This window comes from Dermacentor andersoni, chromosome 7 (assembly GCF_023375885.2).
Source record: "Dermacentor andersoni chromosome 7, qqDerAnde1_hic_scaffold, whole genome shotgun sequence".
Lineage (NCBI taxonomy): Eukaryota > Metazoa > Arthropoda > Arachnida > Ixodida > Ixodidae > Dermacentor > Dermacentor andersoni.
Window position 1 is genome coordinate 94,008,644 of NC_092820.1, and position 19,480 is coordinate 94,028,123.

The 19,480-nt window shown below is 47.0% G+C and overlaps 1 protein-coding gene across 1 annotated transcript in view; it reads right to left on the minus strand.

Annotated features, from left to right (window-relative positions):
- LOC126534114 (mitochondrial basic amino acids transporter-like) overlaps window positions 1–19,480 on the minus strand; it is a 50,163-nt gene that overhangs the window by 15,250 nt on the left and 15,433 nt on the right. The window contains exon 2 of the mRNA XM_050181329.3: window positions 12,515–12,558. Coding sequence (XP_050037286.1) covers window positions 12,515–12,558 — 44 coding nt within the window. The remainder of the gene's footprint in view (window positions 1–12,514; window positions 12,559–19,480) is intronic.

Consider the following 19,480-nt stretch of genomic DNA (forward strand, 5'->3'; position numbering starts at 1 on the left):
TGTAGCTATACTCTATACTCATCACTCGTAACTCATCGCACAACGACGCACGCTGGAGTCGGTAGTTTTGCGAATTAAATGTATGAATAAATAAATAAATAAATAAATAAATAAATAAATAAATAAATAAATAAATAAATAACACGTTTTCAACAAATATTACATTAAACGAGTTTAGTGCTCTTTCTTTTAGGAACATATAAATTTCCGAGTGAATATCCGTTTGAGCATTCTGCAGCCACATGCCAAACGGTCCACCGTGGTGCGAAGAAACCTGGTTGAACAGCCAAGGCACCTTGCGGTCGATCACCTTCTCTTTGTCCTCGTCTTCAGCCCTGAACAGAAGCGGCCGGCTGTGCTTTTTTCCCGAAATTTTGTTTTATGCGTCTCGTCTGGGCGCTGTTCTATGTGTACTACTAGGGCAATGAACTCAGTCTACAGATTATATGTCACTACTCTTCCTGGAGTCTTAAGCCTCAACGAAGAAAAAATATTGCGCACTATTCTGGGTGACCGCCGCCTTTGTCAAACGAGCGACATTGACCTTCGGCTTTGACTTGTCTGTATATGGTGGGTTCCCGCGACCCCACTCCTGCATCATGTGAGGCACTCTTCATTAATATGGATCCAATATGAGAGCATTTGTTGCGAGTAGCGGCGTTGTTCCTTTCACCTCTATTATTGTACGTTGTCTTTTTTTTTTAGCGTCGTAGATTCAAGTAAGGACCTTGAATGGCTTAGAGTGCAAGGCAGCAGGCGACAAGCTCGTTAATGTGAAGAGCAGCCATGGCGAAAAGCTTCACGTGCTTTTAATGTATTTACATATTGTACCAAAGGGCTACAATCCACGTCATAAAGTAAATATTTCACTGACTGCAAAGGCCTTGACAAGCATGTGTACAGAAGTCAACTTCCTAGGGGCTCGGCGTATCGACATGTTGACATGAAGCCGAGTTGTGGTAACTATTGGGAAAACAGCCAGAGAAAGCAAACTAGAGGATAACGCGCAAACAAATTCTGACTCAACGAGCGGTTTGTTATCCGGTCTCTTCAGTGATAATAGTTTTGCTAAAGATTGCGCTTAGCTGCGATACAAAAGCAGGTCTGACCAAGGCTATGGTCTTGGCTGACTCGCCCAAATGCTATCTCCTTGCTTTTTTGCATCTCCTCGCTTTTTTGCGCCAGCAGCTGCGGTGGGAACGACCATGTGATGTGGGCATATATAGTGACCTTCGGCGTAACCTCAAGACGACCACAGCACTTAGGGTTGGATCAGTTAGTATAACTCCATATTGTAACAGCAGCGCAAAAAATAATAATAATAAAAGACACACAGACAAAGTGTTTGCACTGGCTTGCCATTATTTGCCGACATGCGTGTACAGTTTCGACACGGGGATCAGGACACAATAGTGAGTCGAAGCAGCTCACATCGCACGCAAGGGTGCTGACTGCTTTACAGGCAACGATATCGCTATAGCCAACAGAACCTTGATAGCTCATTGTACATAGGGAGTGTGCTACATATGGGTGATGACACGTGTTATTGCTTGTGCCCATGCAACGTGTGCACATGTTATGCTTGAGCACCATATATAGGCTCTAGCCACTGCAGTTCGATCACGCGTGCCTCCAAAGAGAATCGGGCAGCCGTGCCCTTGCCACGATACTGCGCCTACATACGCATCTTGTTGTGTGTGAATAAAACTTAGTTGCGAGTCAGCGCTTGTCCCGTGGCCTTCTCCAACCTTGCGTCTTGTCTTTTTGCGCTGTGACGAAATGCGCATGACAGCTGATGAACTGTAGGGCCAGAATAAATAATAAGCGCACGCATTGGCGCATTTTGTGGAGTCGCGTATTATGCCATTACTAGAAGGTATTCGGTTCAACTATTCTACTTCTGTTTTGAACGACGTGTGACCCAATTGTAAAGAAGGAAGGAAGGAAGACAAGAGGTGAAAGGCAAAGACGTTAACCTAATTAAGTGCCCGGTTGGCTACTCTGCACATGGGGATGGGGCAAAGAAACGGTCCAATAAAAGGTACGCTAAAGAAAAAAATGGAGTGGCTTAGCTCGGCTATGCCAGGATATACGTAGCTAAAGATAAGGCATAGCATGGTTAGCCTTGGTTGATCTTGATTGCAAGTCCAGGTTAGTCTGGTTGTCTAGCCATGTTGCGGCGTTTAGCCAGTCCTTCGGCGCGCTGTTCGTCTGTTTGCTGGGTGATTCGTTTCCTCTTCATCTCGTTCCGATTCCAGGCCTCCTCCTGCTTATCAGAATTGTCGCCCTCCATACTGCCGCCTCAACTGTGGTTGCGGCGCACGCGAGCTCTCCTTTTCAATCCTCCGACATGTTATCAGGCATGCGACGCAGCTGGCGAAGCGAGCGGAGGCGAGCGCAACGACGAGGAACGCGGTGTGACGTCATGTGCTTCCTCGGAGATTGGGACGTCATGTGCTTCCTCGGAGCCACCGCCGCGTTCGAACGCAGCAGCAACGCAGCTTACGGCCTTCCCACTGACCGCCTTCCCATGCGTTTGATCCCGCTGCCTGATTCCTGCCGCTTGGTGCGCGCAGACCCTACTTCAGTAACCAGTAGAGATAAGAAAGATACGTTTAGCGTATAGGTGAAAAAAAAAAAAACAGAGTAGTAATTGGTAGGACTTTATCTGTTACAGCGTTGTTACAGACAAATATCTGTTATCTGTTACAGACAAATATAGATGTCCTAAGGAAGAGAGAAAATATTAGGAAGGTGGAAAAAATTCTAGAGTGATAAATATCAATATATTGCTTGATGACGGTTGGGATGCCAATAAATCATCGTGGGCTTGAACGTGTCTCACCGTCGTCTGAAGCGACGTTCCTGCCAAGCTTGGAGTGCTGGCGCATGGCCGCTGTCATAAGAGACGCTATAAAGAAAGTGTTAATGGTATTGAAGTAATAGTTCTGCGGAAACCCGCATGGTGTTCATGGTATTTTTGGTGCATTTCTATGACGACTCTTTCAAGAACAGCTATCCAGCGTAGATGGGTCTGAGGAACCGAAGCCTTGCAAACTCCAGGAAAAAGAAAAGAAAAACAAGAAAACAAGAGGGAAAAGAAAAACCACTCCATTAATTTTTACACACGAACAGTAGGATATGACGGCGTTGGACAGACAACTGTATGACGACCATGAAATAACAACCCTTGAATGAAGAGCACTGTATGACGATGGTGGCGTGAACACAATGGCGTGGCTACAATCGTTTGACGAAGCTAGAATGACGAAGATTGTGCGACCATGATGATATCAAGGAAACCGCGAATGCATGCAGACGACTGTATGTCCCCGCATTGACGATGACCGCATGACGACACAAGATCACGACGACGGTATGATGATGAGGTAAGACGACTGCGGCATAGCGGCGAGTGCATGACTATGATGCCGTGACAACGACAGAACGATGGCTACGGATTGATGAAGAAATGTTGATGAAGACGATATGACAACGCAGTGACGTCTACAGAGTGAAGGCGGCGTAACATTGACCCCGGCATGACAACAAAGAAATGATCGCAATGGAATGAAGGTGATGACATGAAGAGGACGCAATGACGAGGACGGCGTGTTTGTGTTAAAACTGTACATCACTAGCCTCCACCCACTTCCCCTTTTTTTCGGTCTCCTTTGTTTGAACTATATATAGTGCTTGTTTTTATCATGTCCAGTACTGGCCAACTGGCAGGATAGCAGCCAGCAGCAGCAGCAGCGGGAACGTCAAAGGAAGAGGCAAAGAAAGTTTCCCTATAGGAACTATAATTTTTATTGTATTTACATACCGATGTCTAAGTTTAGCATTCACGCTAAATGAATGAATCGTAGAACGCAGGCAGTGATGGCTCAACAAACGTGGACCCGTTTCCATAAAGCAAAAATTTCAAGACATCTATCAAAAGTACCTCTCATTCGACATTTGCGCCTTGTGTTCACTTAGCCTCTCATCGAACGCTTTCGAACGAGTCATACAGCTTCTTCTACGTTGACGCATCAATGTAATTAACAAGTCCTGTAAATTAAATTGATCTTATAATGGCCGCAACCGAGCACTCGAGATCACACAGCAGCCCTACGCGAATGCACCTCTCAGGGTGAATTCTCAAGTAGGGCCACAACGTCGGATGCTGTGAAAGAGCGCAAGCCGGTTGAGTAGGAAGGGCGTATGCTGAGTTGCTGCTGCGTTTGAGCACGACCATGCTTGACTCTCCGTATAATTGCTTTCCCAAAAAGACGTTCGCGTAACCAGCTTTGAGCGCAAGAGGTTAACGTGGCACAAAAATTATATGTGGGCATGGAGGCCCGTATAGAGCTGATACTGATGCAGCAACCTCCGTCCGTCTGTCCGTCCATCTGTCCGTCCATCCATCCATCCATCCATCCATCCATCCATCCATCCATCCATCCATCCATCCATCCATCCATCCATCCATCCATCCATCCATACATCCATCCATCCATCCATCCATCCATTCCATCCATCCATTGCATCCATCCATCTGTAGTCGTCATTCCAGCTCCGTCATTCCACTAAAGTCGTCCTTGTAACACAGTCGTCGTCAACTCAATGTGACCATGCCGTCGTCGTCACGCGGTCGTCGTAATTAGCCGTCTTCGTCGTTTTATTCATTAGTTCCACGTCATTCTATCGTAATAAGGCTGTTGTCCTTCAAATTGGATTGTGCCGTCGTTGTCATACCGTCGTCATGCAATCGTCGTCAATGCGTCGTCGTCATACTGTCGTCATGCATTCGTTGCCATGCGATCGTCTTGACGCCATCAGGGCCATTTAATTGTGATCAGAGCTTCGTCATGTGATTCTCGTCATAGCGTCGTCATCATGCCACTGTCATCACACAGTGATTGTCCTGCAGTCGTCAAGTTGTCTTCATACCATCGCCATCATTTCACAAGCTCCATCCCGTTATCGTCTTGCCGTCGTCGTCATACCAGCTTCGTTGCATCATCGACGTCATTACTTGTTCATCATTTCAATTTAGTCATGCTGCTATGATTCAGTCATGATTATGCCGTCATTCTCATGCCAACATCTTGATACTTTCATTGTCATACCCTCGTGGCGATGCCGTGGTAGTCATTTCATCGTGGTCATTCCAGCTTGGTCATCCGATTCTCGTCATACCATCGTGGTCACGGCGCCACCGTCAACTCCATCGTCGTTGTACACTGGCCGTCATTCCATTGTCTACATGGTGTCGTTGTCAGGCTGTCGTGTCGGCGTTACACCACCGTCACCATTTCAGAATCGTCATACCACTGCCGTCATGCCGCCGTCGTCATACCATCTCGATCGTTCCATCGACTTCGTTCCTTTCTCATCATTCCATCATAGTCACTGCGTGGTCATCCTACACTAGTCATTATACCGTCATGGTGATGGCCCACCTTGGCGAGCGAGTGCTATAGAAAAGTGGGCCGATTCCGGAGACAGTGTAAGTCGCATATAGCGAAAGCAACAAAATCTCCGAATGACCGCTAAGAATCTAAACAGAGGTGTCTCAAGCAATACGCTGTGTCGCTTGAGAGATCGGTTCTTCCAGAACGCTTTTTGGCGTCACATCTCTTGAGGCATTTTCGCCGACTGTCTTTGCCTCGGAAAATGTCCAGCTTAGATGACGGGCCCCAGTTTCAGACATAGGAGTACATTGGAGATTGGATGGTTTCTTCATGCGGTTGTGATGGCGGTCCCCAATGCACTTCCTCCATCAGTATAGTGAGTGAGTGAGTGAAAAACTTTATCAGCTCTAGATTCGCTGCTCTTCTGCGGTCTTCAGATGGAATCGTCCATCTTTTAGCACAACGGTCGGTTGCCCTTAGTCCAGGGCTCCGCTGGATGCTGCTGCCAGTTGTGCTCGCCGAATCAGACCTTCTTGGTCGACCTGGCGATCGCTGGAGAGCACTCCCTCCCATTGCTCCGCACTCGGGTTTGGTATAACGGGTACCACGTCTATCTTCTGGCATGCCCACGTTATGTGGTACAGCGTGGGTGTTTCGTGGCACCAGGGGCATGTGTCATTGTATAGTGTGGGATAAATCTTGCTGAGTACGTGTAGGTTCGGGTACGAGCCCGTTTGTAGCTGCCTCCACGCGACAGAGTCCTCTCTGCTAAGGGAGTTGTGCGGTGGTGGATACCGCTTTCTGCAGCCCTTGTAGTAATTTGTTATTGCCGAATAGTCTTGGGGTACAGGTTCGGTCTCCTCGAGGTCGCCTACGTTGGATGCTCGGTAATAAGTGTACCCTCGAGCTATCCTGTCCGCCTCTTGGTTCCCTGCCACTCCCGTGTGTCCCGGCGTCCATACTATCGTATGCCTAATTGGTTCTTCTTTTGTTTGTCGTTCTGTTATGTGGTCTCCGGATCGGAGTATGCGGAGTGCTCCGTGCCCTATTCTGCCGCGTAGGTAGTTGCGGCACGCTGTTTGCGAGTCTGTAAGGATTGTTAAAGACCGTTTAGACCGTTAGCCCTCCGCTGCCGCTAGAGCGACGGCCGCTTCTTCAGCCTCGACTATCGTACAGCCTTGTAGTGATGCGCTGGTGATCTCGCGTAGGTTCGAATCGATCACCGTTGCTACCGCGTTGCTGTCGCTCTGACGCGCTGCTCTGGCGTATGTGGCTGCGTCCACATATACCGTCGTTTCTTGGGGTGCTAGGGTCTTTTGTAGGTATTCAGCCCTCGCTTCTCTGCGTGCTTTGTGTAGGTTGGGATCCATGTTCCGGGGTATGGGTGCTACTTTTAGTGTGTTGCGATACTCATCCGGAATTGTTTCGGTCCTCTGTATCTCTTGAAGTTGATCGGCGCAGCCTAGTTTCTTCAGGAGCTCCCTGCCAGATGGGGTCTGCTGTAGTCTGCGTTGTTGGGAGACTAGTTGCGCCTCTTTCAATTCGTCGAAGGTGTTGTGTAGTCCTAAGGCTAAGAGCTTCTCGGTTGAGGTGTTGTGGGGAAGGTGGAGTGCGGTTTTGTAGGCTTTGCGTAGAATCGCGTCCGCCTGTTGTACCTCACTCTTGATGGGATTGTAGAATGGGAGGCTGTATGCCACTCGGCTGACGACCAAGCTTGTGACCAGCTTGAGTGTGTCCTCCTCTCGCATGCCGTGGCGTCTGTGTGAGATGCGCGTGATCATGCGGGCCACTTGTAGGGTGGATGCCTTGAGTAGGGCGAGGGTGTGGGTGCAGCGTTGGTTTGACTGTATCCACATCCCCAGGACTCTGATGAGCGTCTTTTCCGGTATCGGCTTCCCCTGGAGGTAGACGTTGAGCTTTAACTCGTCGCTGGTGGGGACTGTGCGGTTTTGCTTTCCTCTCCAAACTCTCAGGAGCTCGGACTTCTCAGTGAAGCAGGCTAGCCCTCTTGCTCTGACGTAGTCCTCTACGCAGGTGGCTGCTTCTTGTAACTTCTCTTCTTTCTGTCTGAGCGAGCCTGTGTTAACCCAGATGGTGATGTCGTCGGCATACATGGCATGGTGTATGTCGTCGATTTCATTTAATTGTTTTGCCAAGCCAATCATTGCTATGTTGAAAAGCATGGGGGAGATGACCGACCCTTGAGGCGTCCCTTTGTTTGGAGTAAGGAACTTCTCTGATCGGAGTCCTCCGAGGCCAATCGTTGCCGTTCTGTTTGAAAGGAAGGCATTGACGTAGCCGTAGACTCTCCTCCCGCAGTTCAGGTCGTTCAAGCCCGTGAGGATAGCCTCGTGGCTTACATTGTCAAAAGCCCCCTTGATATCCAATGCCATTATTATATTCTCCCCGCTCCTGGGGACGTTCCCGAGTACTTCTTCTTTGATTTGAAGCAGTACGTCTTGGGTGGATAATTTTGCTCTGAATCCAAACATGTTGTGGGGATACAGTTCGTTGTCCTCCATGTAATGTTGTAGTCTCAGCGTCACCACTCGCTCGTACAGTTTACCCAGGCACGATGTGAGCGAGATCGGTCTGAGGTTCTCAATTTGCAGTTTCTTGCCCGGTTTAGGAATCATCACTACCTCTGCATGCTTCCACTCCTCGGGGACGGTCTCAGCTTCCCAGTGTTTGTTGAGAAACTCGGTTAATTCTGCGACTAACTCTTCACTGAGGTTGCGGATGAGTGCGTTATTTATCTTGTCTGCACCCACGGCCGTGTTTCTGGTTGTGCTTCGAATCGCTGCGTAGACCTCTTCTCGCGTGATGGGTCTGTCCAGGTTATCGTTTTCTCTTCCTCGGTAGCGCTCTGCGTAAGCTGCTGGGTTTGTGTCCCCGAAGCATTTAACGCGTACCTTATCCAGGAGTTCCGAGTCTTGTCCCTCGAACTGGTGGATGAACCGGTAGATGGTTTTGTTGTTTTCTGTCTTGGTCTTGGTCGGATCTATGAGAGCCTTGAGGATATGCCACGTCCTCGCTGTGTTCAAAGTTCCGTTGAGGGAGTCGCTGAATTGCTGCCAATTTTGCCTTGCCAATTGCGCCGCGTACTCCTCTGCTTTCGCTGTGACTTCTGCGATCTTTATCTTTAGCTTCCTGTTGTGTTTTTGTTTCTTCCACCTCTTCGTGAGCCCGCGTCTAGCTTCCCACAGCTTGAGCAGTCTGGCGTCTACCTCGGGCGTCTGCTTCGTTCGCGCGATTTCTTTGGTGTACTTGCGCTGTTTTTCAATAAGCATTTTCCCCCACTCTTCTATCGATTGGATCCCGTTCTCGGCGAGATTCCTATCGCATGCGTCTCGAAAAGCGCTCCAGTCCGTAATTTTTGCCGATCCCAGCTGACGCCTTAGCCTGTCCGAAGTTACTTGCGTCTTGAGTATGTAGTGGTCACTACCTAGGTTCTCTAACAGGTTCTCCCACACTGCTTGTTCCGCTCCTCGTATGAACGTGAGGTCGGGGCAGGTGTCGGTACTAACGCTGTTTCCGATTCTGGTTGGAGTGTCTGGGTCTGTGAGGAGGTTGCAGTCGGTGTTCTCTGCTGCCTCCGCTAGCGTTTTGCCTTTTGGGTTTGCTGTTTGGTATCCCCAGCTTTTGTCCATGGCGTTAAAGTCTCCTAGGATTTAGCGTGCTGTCTTTCGCTAGTTTGCGTGCGCCATGGAAAAGCTCGTGGAATTTTGCCTTCCTCTGTTTCGGGGGCTGTATGCATTTACAATAAATATACTGCCCCTCTTTCTTTTCTTCTTTGGTATAATTTCTACAATCACGTGCTCTACGTCGGTGTCGGCTATCCTGTCGTGGCTTATGGCGATGAGTGCCTTGCTGACTAGGGTCGCCGTTCTTCCTTTCTCTTGAGTCTCGTAACACGTGTATCCTGCGAGTGTTGGTGTCGTGCCCGTCTCTTGAAGCGATATGATGTCGGGCGGTGTTTGTTGTGTATGAATGTATTGTTGGAGGAGGCCCTGCTTCTTACGGTAGCCTCTGCAGTTCCATTGCCATATATATAAGGTTTCTTGCTTGCTTAAAGTTGTACTGGCCATGTTTAAGCCTCGGTGTTGTTTGCGGATGTGTCGGCGAGGGATGCCAGCGCGGGGCGGTGGTAGGCCTTCTCTCTAATGTTCTCGGTAAACTTCTGCTTGCGGATGCTGCTTCGGAGCTCTGTGACTTGTAATTGCACTTGCTGCATTTGTTGCTGCTGTTGCTGCATCATCTGCTGCATCATTTGCTGAATCTCTGCTTTAAACATGGCGAAATCCTCGTTGCCTGCTTGCCACGGGGCTTGGGTTTGTACGGTCTGTGGCTGCGGAGGGTTGTTCGACCTAAGGTCTCGCACTGCCTTCGTTAACTCTGCTATTTGGCGTTCCAGATCTTTCTGCCTAGCGCGTGACAGCTCTAATTCGCGTCTAAGCGCTATTTTCTCCGCGTCCTCCTGTCTAGGCTGTTCGCGGTTGCTGTATGTGTTGTTCTTTTCGTTAGCTACCCCACCCGAGTGCGGAGCAAACCAAGGGTTTTCGGCTCCCCAGCTCACCTTGACGCCGCCGCTCTTTCGGGTAGGCTCCTTCTTCGTCTTCTTCCTCTGCTGCTGCTGCTGCAGCTGGCTCCCTCCCTTAATGGCCAGGGGCGGCAGGGGCGGGAAGGACCGTGACCGGCTCCGTGAACGGCTCCGCGACGCCCGGGATCTCGAACGGCTCCGCGAAGTCTCCCCCTCCGAGCTGAACCATCTCGGCTTCTTGCCGCGGTCGTCCCGGCTGCGACGTCTGCTCTCGCGTCCGCCGCCGTTGTTGCCGCCGTTGGCCTTGCCTCGCACGTCCCTGGCTTTCTTAATCGGTCTTGGCACTCCCTCGATCCGGTGGCGTGGTTGCCTCCGCAGATCAGGCACCTCGGGGTACACTGGTGATTCTTTGGCGGGTTCTGCATCCCGCACTGTTTGCAAGCCTTGGCGTCCGGTGTGGGGCACACGTCGGAGCGGTGACCTTGTTGGCAGCAAGCGTAGCAGATTTGTCTTGTGGGCCGGTACGGGTAGCACTTGTACTCGGCTCCGCAATAGATGACGTGTTTCGGTGTGATGGGTCCGTCAAAGGTGATGACGGCCGTCTTGGTCTTGCCTAGTCTTCGGGCGCTGTGGATGGTGACACCCTGTGTGCGCGTCCACAAGTCGGTTTTCAGTTCCTCCGGTGTCGCTCTGGGGTCCACTCCGTGTATCACGCCACGCCGGGTGTTTCCCGGTGCGGCCACGTAAGCGTTCACGTCATATGAGCGTCCCTCGATCGTGAGGCTAGTGATGCGCCTTGCGAGCTGGGCGGCCTCCTCGTTCGGCGTGCTCACGATTATTATGTTGGACCCTGTGCGGAGCCTCGTGATTAGGTCTCTTCCCTCGAACTTGTTGCTGCATGCCGCGGCTACGGCCCGGGCCACTTGAAATTGCTGGAGCGACTTGACTACGAGTCCCTTCGGTCGCAAGATAATCTTAAAATCGTCTCTGGGGAGCGGGGGCAGCCTCTGCCTAGGCTGCCGCTGCGCTGCTTTCCCGTCATTTTTCACCGCGCCATCAGTATAAAATTATTTCAAAGCCCTCGAGTTCACCATGTCTCACAGCTACGGTGCTGTCTAAGAACGGTAGAATAAATAAATAAATAAATAAATAAATAAATAAACGAATAAATAAATAAATAAATAAATAAATAAATAAATAAATATGACATATGAGTATGCCATGAAGCTCAGTGAGGAAGTAGGCATCAAAATCAATAAATATTGAAAACACTATTGAAGGAACTATAATAATAAATGTAAACCCTGAAATTGTTCGCACTCTCAATGTGCCAAAACATGTGGCTGTATACGTAAATTACTTAGAAAGCAGACGATGCGAATTATTATTATTATTATTATTATTATTATTATTATTATTATTATTATTATTATTATTATTATTATTATTACTATTATTATTATTATTACTTGTTTCCTAAACATATATACACTTGACAGGAAAGGGCAAGCGAGGAGCAGGCTGACAACTGCCACCGGAAGGGGTACAACGTCTGCCCACTCTTCAGAAAGGAGGTGACATAAACACAAATGGAAGATAGGAAGGAGGGGAGGAAAGAAAGAGCAACAGGGCAAATCTGAAAGCAACAGGAAGCAGGTGGCCTCAATATATGTACACACATGCGATGCTTCAAAAATAAGTAACAGCACGTCTTGACGATTTGTTCCCTAGAGTGGCCGTTTGCCACGAAGTATTATCACTGGCTATCTTTTGAATAGCCGTTTATTTGTTTACTTTTTCCCCCGTTCTGAACTGAACGAAATAAAGTCAACTCGTATATCTTATATGGTATAGGTGCACGCTTTTCAAATCTTTCACTCTTGAAATGTTTGCACCCTTTGGGGCTTATCTTGTCCCACAACGATAATTGTCATCTGCCTTGCTTGCGTTTCCTTTCTTAAAACTCGGCACTCGATAATTTCCTGTCGAGAATGCTGTGTCAAGCTGATAACGTACAAGCCGTTCGTGACCTGGAAGCACCGGGCTCACAGCGTTGAAGAAAGGAAACGCGGTCAAGACAGATGATTATCGTTGTGGGACAAGATAAGCCCCAAAGGGTGTAAAATGTTTTAAGAGTGTAAGAACGCACGTTCTAGCGGGAGCAATATTACGGAAAGAAACAACAGGTAGTTGTTCTCTGAAACAAAAACAGAAACACGTTTCTTTTATTTATATATGAACAGAATACATGCATACATTACAACTTCTGTGCTTTCTTCCTGTGTAAATGGATTCAGAAATATGAACACATAGCGTAAATTGCTTTAATAAGAGCAGCCAGAGTTTTCACAGAAGATGCTACGCACCACTTTCCTCGAGTTCTCCCTGCAAAATGTCACGTAGTTAGTGCCTTTGCTTTGATTATTTGCCCAATGGAACGTACATAATAGAACAGGCAGCCTCGGCGGTCTCTTCACTGACCAGCTATTCATGAAGTTGCTGGGCTTGTGAAAATCTCCTCTTTTTCCTTTTATATTTGAACTTAATATAAAGGGCGCCTACGGATCTCACTCACCTTTATGGTGTCGAAAGGATGTCCAACTATAACACCAGCACACCCTGCAAAAAAACAAAGATAAGAAAAGACACGTTTGAGTCATGAACAGCCCGTGCCAACGCTACGGACGAATGAAGCTGAAAAATATTTCACTGCCGCATAAATAAAAGCAGCTGCCGGCAAGCACAGAATACCAGAACATCACAGTTACGCAGTCCAAAGTCGTACTGGGTCTCCAGCGATAGTGACAATGTTTATACTGCACGCCTATATAACGTGGGACGTGACCTCGCAATGATGGCTCGGCCAAGATGTTGCTGGCCTGAAACACAGTCGGTGCGGCGCACAAGATGCCACTGAGGCGCTGTGAAATGTACTGTGGGTAGACAGCACGACGCATTACTGCGAGGTCACATCGATATCCAGGGTGCTGGCCTGTGTCCACTATTCCTTCTTTCGTGCAATGCATAGCAGTGTCCGCGGGACAATGACAACAAGAGCTGCACAACCGTACGCTTTCTGAATGAAAAATTCAACCCAGCTCCCCTGTCAGAGCAGGCTTTATAATTATCCGGCTCCGTTTCTCAAAGACGACGGACCTATGCGACAGACTGTGATCGCTCGCCGGCAACACTCTTTCCTTTCCTGCTTTCTTCGTCATGTCACCGCCGTTCCGCCTTGCCACCCCCCCCCCCCCTCCCCCCAGGGTAGAAAAGTACATTCGTTCTCTGGTTCGTTCGAGACAAACTTGAAACATGAACCAATGTCCCCTCTACGTCCCCACGATACGAAGGCTATTTCAATCTTTCTGTGAACCACAGAAAGGGAGAGGTTCTTTAATGGAAACTGGAGAGGTTTGCTTGCTGCGAGGAAGATAAAAAGCAATTTTTTTTAAAACCTGCTTCGCTTGCTGTTACACATACCTCTCAAAATATTTTTATGGTTAGTTTTGGATCTTTCCTTCCATTTAGGGCGGTATGACTGTGGTTGTGTTCTGTGTCTGTCTTTCCATAAGCATTTCGTTCATCAGGAGTAGCAGGCTAGCCTTACTGCCGGGCAATGCCCTCCTGGTTTCATTTAAGGGCCTCTCTTTCTCTCCAATTTATTTTTTTCTTTCTCTAAGACGCATAGGTAACAAGCGTTTCTCCGAAAACTGCCGTGATTGATGCTGCTTAAAGGTGCATGAAAACGCTAAGATACTTGTTGTGCACTGTGAAGAAAAGCAAGCGGCAGTTTGCAGATTATGTAGATATTATGTAGATGTGCGCACTTCGCACATTTTTAGTCGTCCTTATTAACATACACCGATGTCACATGCCACATAAGAGTGTGGATGTTTCTAGAACTAGATAGAGCAACACACTGTCAAGCACTTTACATTGTTTTCTCTCGTGTTGACAACGCGACAAGGTATCAGGTTGTTTTGCACCAAGGCACGCAGTGCTTTATCGATTCCCACCTTACTGTCGTCATCCGCTGCTTCATAGGACGGCCACAACGAATTGCGATGTGCCTTAGCGACTGTCGGAGGTATCACGAAATTGTGTTGCACCTCGATGAATCGAAACTGCCGCGCCATTATGCAGCCTTACCTTTGGTCGATCGAATGTTACCCGTGTACTACACTGTACATGTAACCATCTGCCAGCATTACTATTGATAGACATTGAGGAAATAAATTCAAGTGTGCTTTGGTAACGGTACCATACAAAACCTGGGGCGGCTTGCACGAACATTTAATAATGAAATTATCAACAAATTTAAGAACGCGTTCTTGTGCGGACTAGGCGTTATCTATGCAATATTTCAGAATGCGTTCTTAAATTCGTTCTTATTTTCGTTATTAAATGTTCGTACAAGCCGGCCTTGGTGTCGTATATGTGTGGTCTACCAGTTGTTGTACACGTTCAGTTTGGTATTCTGCGTCATAAGCTTGTCGCAAATACTACTGTTCACTGTCATATATTTTACGAATACAATTACAGAAAATGATACGAAAAGACGAAAACAGCCACGCGGAATGCATTGAGAAAACGATCGTGACAACCCTCCATAATTCTAGCAAGCCGTTACTGGGAAAACCTTTTGCAAGGAATAAGCGGGAAAATGTGATTACAATAATTTCAACAATAAAGTACAGTCATTTAGTTGTATACTGTCTTTCAAATAAAGATATGTGAAAGTGTTCACTCAAGAATGCATATATTCTGGCACCACCAACCCGTCAAAACTTCAATCAAAAGTACTTTTTCTCTCACGTTTTTTTTTGATGGTTACTTGATGCAACATCATCAACATGACATGACAACATGGCACCGTGGGTGACTCGTTGCCTTGCCTGATGTTCTAGATGACGGAAAACTCTTGCCGAATAGAAATGCCATATGATAGGCACTCCAATGTCTTCACCAGCGGCTTACGAGTACCAATCTCATTGAAGAGATACGCACTCAAAGCAATAATGTCGATATACGAAATGTCGATATACTAAACGATATCAGACTCGTCACATTTTGTAGCATGGACTAGCGAGAACACATGTGCGCGCCGACTACCTTGACGCCAAAGGCAATGAAACAGAAATGGACAGGTTTATAGCATTATATTAACCGCTCCTTCACAACTTCGCTTCACCTAGATTCCAACATGTGCGTTTGATATGCGTAAATCTTCAAACGGAAAGATGAAACACCGTTGCTGATCAGAACATTAGTATAATAAACACGAGGAAAGCAAGGTATATCACCGAAAGCATATATCTCTAAGTTTACTATCGGCAGGAAAACAGTGCTTGTGTATGAGCGAGTACATAGCGGTATACGAAATTCCATTTCAGATTAATAGTTGGAGAAGGATTTGGGCAATCCACTAATGCGCCGATTAATTAACCGGGAGCCTATTAAAGTAATAGAATGGTTTTAAAATGCATAGGGAAGTGTAGTAAAGGACGGCGGAGAACTAGGTGATGCGAAGACGAAATTTTCAGGCATGAGACTGTCTCAGCTGCCGCATGACAGGTGTCAGTAGATCACTGGAAGAGGCCTTCGTCCCTCAGTAGACGAAAATGTGCTGCTGATGATGATGACAATAATAATGATGCTTTGTGACACGACTGAAATTCTCGAAATATTTGTTTTCTCCACAATATAGATGCAGTAAACTGATTTGGTTAGAAAAGTGAATGTTTTAAGGAACGTCAAACGCCAATTAGCGTTCTTAAAGAAAAATATTGATGCAACTCCTTACACTGCTCGATACGCTGACTACTTGAAGATGTAAGGAACATTGTCTTCAGTGTCACCATTGTATTCAATGAAACTTCCAAATGTGGCTTGTTTCGAACTTCACCTGCACCTAGTGGTCTTGAACGGAATATTCTAATGTCAGCCAAAGATTTTTTTTTTAAATTTACTATCCTCTAGGTCCTTAGGGGCTGTTGCAGGGTGGGAACTATACAAACAAGTCATAAACGACATACGAAAGTGTAATTCAAGCTAGATTACTTTCAAATGGTGTTTATAAGGGTGTCAGAATCATTGAGTACTTCCATTGATAAATCGCGCCGCTCGCTCGCTCCGTGGCTCCCAGAGCCGTTCACTTGAGATTTCCTATCCTGAACTGTTGTCCACGGATAAGTTTATCCGCACGCCTATACACCCCTATGTACGTATGACATATGATTCTTCATTCGAGCGTCATATTTGAGGCGAGAGATGGGGGAAGTAATCTGTACAATGCAATCTTCATCGTCTGTAACATCGCGCAAGATCACTGTCACTGATTTTCTTGCGTTGCTCTCGTCGCAGAGAACCGAAAGGATCATTCGCTATCGGGCCGGCTGGTTTACGCCCTCGGCGCCCGGTTTGCCGCCAATAAACGTAGCTGCGAACGTGACGGGTTCACAGCGCGCTTATTGATCATGTCGTCCCTGATAAATACTGCACACTGCACACGTATGAGTACTGTACAGCGCTCAGGGAACGAATCGCGACAGGGAGCATTCAGTAGAACCCTGCATATGTGCAAAGTACTGGAGAGTACCATTTCATGTTGCTCAAAATCTGTTCATAAAAGGTGGCGCGGACTCCGATCTAAGTGTACGCGCCAAAATTACGTCGATGTGACACGAACCGCAGCCAGTGGAAACGAAAGTACGCGCATTAGTTCGCCTTAAATTGACGCGTTTCATTCCGCGAGCACTCTACACTTATCAGTTTGATCTCCAGCGCAAAAAGGTTAAGAAATCTGCAATTCAGCTTACAGTGATAAGTAGGGTAGCAGGGCTGGTGGACTCAAGCCGAGGCTTGAGTCCACTTAGAGCAGGCAAAAAAAAAAAAAAACGCCGTGTCCGAGGATCGCTGTCACAGATCTGACACTGACCACGTGGTAATAAACGTTATGTGACAGAAGCGTTCATAGCCTATCACAGAAACAAAAGCATGAACGTGTGCTACTGGGAAACACTGAAACGATTCCTATATGGTGCAAGGTAGCAGGCGCGTAACTTCTTTGTCATTATTATTAATGAAATGCCATGCAAAAAATAAAGTAAACAGAAACCTTTCATTGAACATACTTTCCCACTGATATGGTTCTTCTGCAGAGTACACCGCGAGCATCATCTGTTCTATTTTGTTGTCTTATAAGGGCGTTAGTTTCTTATTTGCTTGCTGAATGGCAATATTAACTGATCTAATAGTGCACGGCTGAGATTGGCGTCTCTTCAACACAGGTGTAGAGCTAAACGGCACAGGGCCTCCACATTGCGATAAGTATCTTATATCCTGAACGCGATAAGACGAGCTGTCGCGACATCCAGGCAGATACAGAGACGGGCCTCTTTTGTGAACAGTCAACACAGAAAGACAAAGGGCTATATCGACCGCTATCAGTAATGGCCCCGATAAATTGTGCGATTGAAAAAGCGCTTTTGTGGTCATGCACGTGGAACACTTACAGCGGCGGAGAGACCGTCGTGTTTAAACTTCAGAACCCCAATGACGGTCCAATTCGAACACGTGCGTTTGGCGTACGTCGCAGAGCATTATTGCGGGCTCGTAAGTGATGAGTTCACATGTAAATTATAAGCTGCGCGCAATAAGCTGACGAACACTTAAGCTTCCTTAGTACGGCTTGTTTTAAGGCGTCCGATTATCCGCTAGGCCTATAATAGCGCTGACAGTCCTGTTGTTTTAAACTGTACTAATTAGGTAATTTTGCGGACTAGAACAAGTAGTGTGAGCTTCTCCACATATATAGTCGCGAGCAGTACGCCTTTGGGCTCGTCTCTGGAGGTTCACCGTATATATATATATATATATATATATATATATATATATATATATATATATATATATATATTACTTCCAGTCCTTGGCCAAATTAGATGGGCCACCTCAAGCTAAGTAAGGTTTTGGCCGACGCCCAAGCAATGGTGTCAAACTAAACTACGCAAGTACAGCCTGTCTCACCACAACGCCGATTAAACGTCAATGCGTGTATGAGAAAAAAAAAAAAAGAAGGAAAGGTAGGGTGGTCCATCGAGATCGCATCCAGTTTGCTATCCTACAAGGGAGGCGGAAAAAGAGGGTATGTGATGTTAGGGAAATGGGCGAGAAAGAAGGGGTGGGTATACGCGCCCGCGCACACACGTCATGTAGTCAACACGTTCCCATTGAGGTGCAGTCGCCAAGTACACTTTCATATAAAGAAGCGCCGTAGCGCTCTCGTACGTCTACACAAAAAATTATGGCTCTGAACAGCTGTCTCTGCATTGTAACGACGGTCATTTAAAATGACCGTTTTCGTATCGTTTGTTAAGGCAAACGGCACTCGTTTCCGCAAATAACGTTGACAGCCCTATTTAAGGTAAAAAGTGCCGTTACTATCACTGTAGGTTTCGCCGTTGTGGTTTGTTTGGCCTGGCAATGAAATCGGTGGTACAGTCAATCTCGTTAATGTGGACGCTTCCGTTTCACATGAAGACCGTCCAAAATGTGAGTTGTCCATAACAACGAATAAAGGTAAAAAAAAAGGAGACACGACAAACAACGCGTGAGCAACTCGAAGCGCATGTTCAGCATGTCCCTGTGCATGGGCTATCAACACATACGTGTACCTTTCCCTTCTTGGCTTTTCTGGCCCACACTGCGATCTTCACTAACTCTTTGTTGTTGTTGTTGGGTAGGTGAAGCCGGTTTATGTGTCACGCCTACCAACATACCATAATTTTTTAATGCCTTAGCATTAGGAATGTCAAAGTGGGAAAAAGTGTATTTGTGCGAGAAGTGTGGAAACTCGGTTACGTGGAAGATGTAGAGGGGTGGCAAAGTTTGGTATAGTGATATATATATATATATATATATATATATATATATATGAGAAAGAGAGAGAGAGAGAGACGCGACGTAATGTTAACGCATTTCGTTCGCACTTACCGCTAAATCCTTGCTGAAAGTTTTACACGTCCGAACAAGTCAAAAATAATCCAACGTTGCCTTTCAGATCGACACAACGGAGGGGAAAAGGTGGGGGGAGGGGGGCGAAATGGGGGTGGACGGGTTTTGTAATCACTCTTCTCTCTGGTAATGCTGCTACTATCAGCGGACACGTATTACGTGCCCTGTTCGGCTTTCCTGACTTAGCATCTGTTACGTCCCTTCTTTCCTTCACCTATCGGCTGCGTCGATCACAATGTCAAGCGGTACCCAAAATACGGACACAAAAATGCATGCATTTTTCAATTTCGTCCCTGAAAAGCCGTCCATAATCAGGTCCGTGAGTGTCTGTATTAATGGAGCAGAAATGTATGGCGAACGACCGGTCCCTGAAATTTTCGTCGATATTACAGGTTGTCCATATTAACGGGGCCCACATTAACTAAGCATTGACTGTATTGGAATTTACAACAACAATATATACTTGTATACTTAACGTCAGTGCAAGGCGTGATGTTATGCAAGCTGTAACATGACACATGGCGCA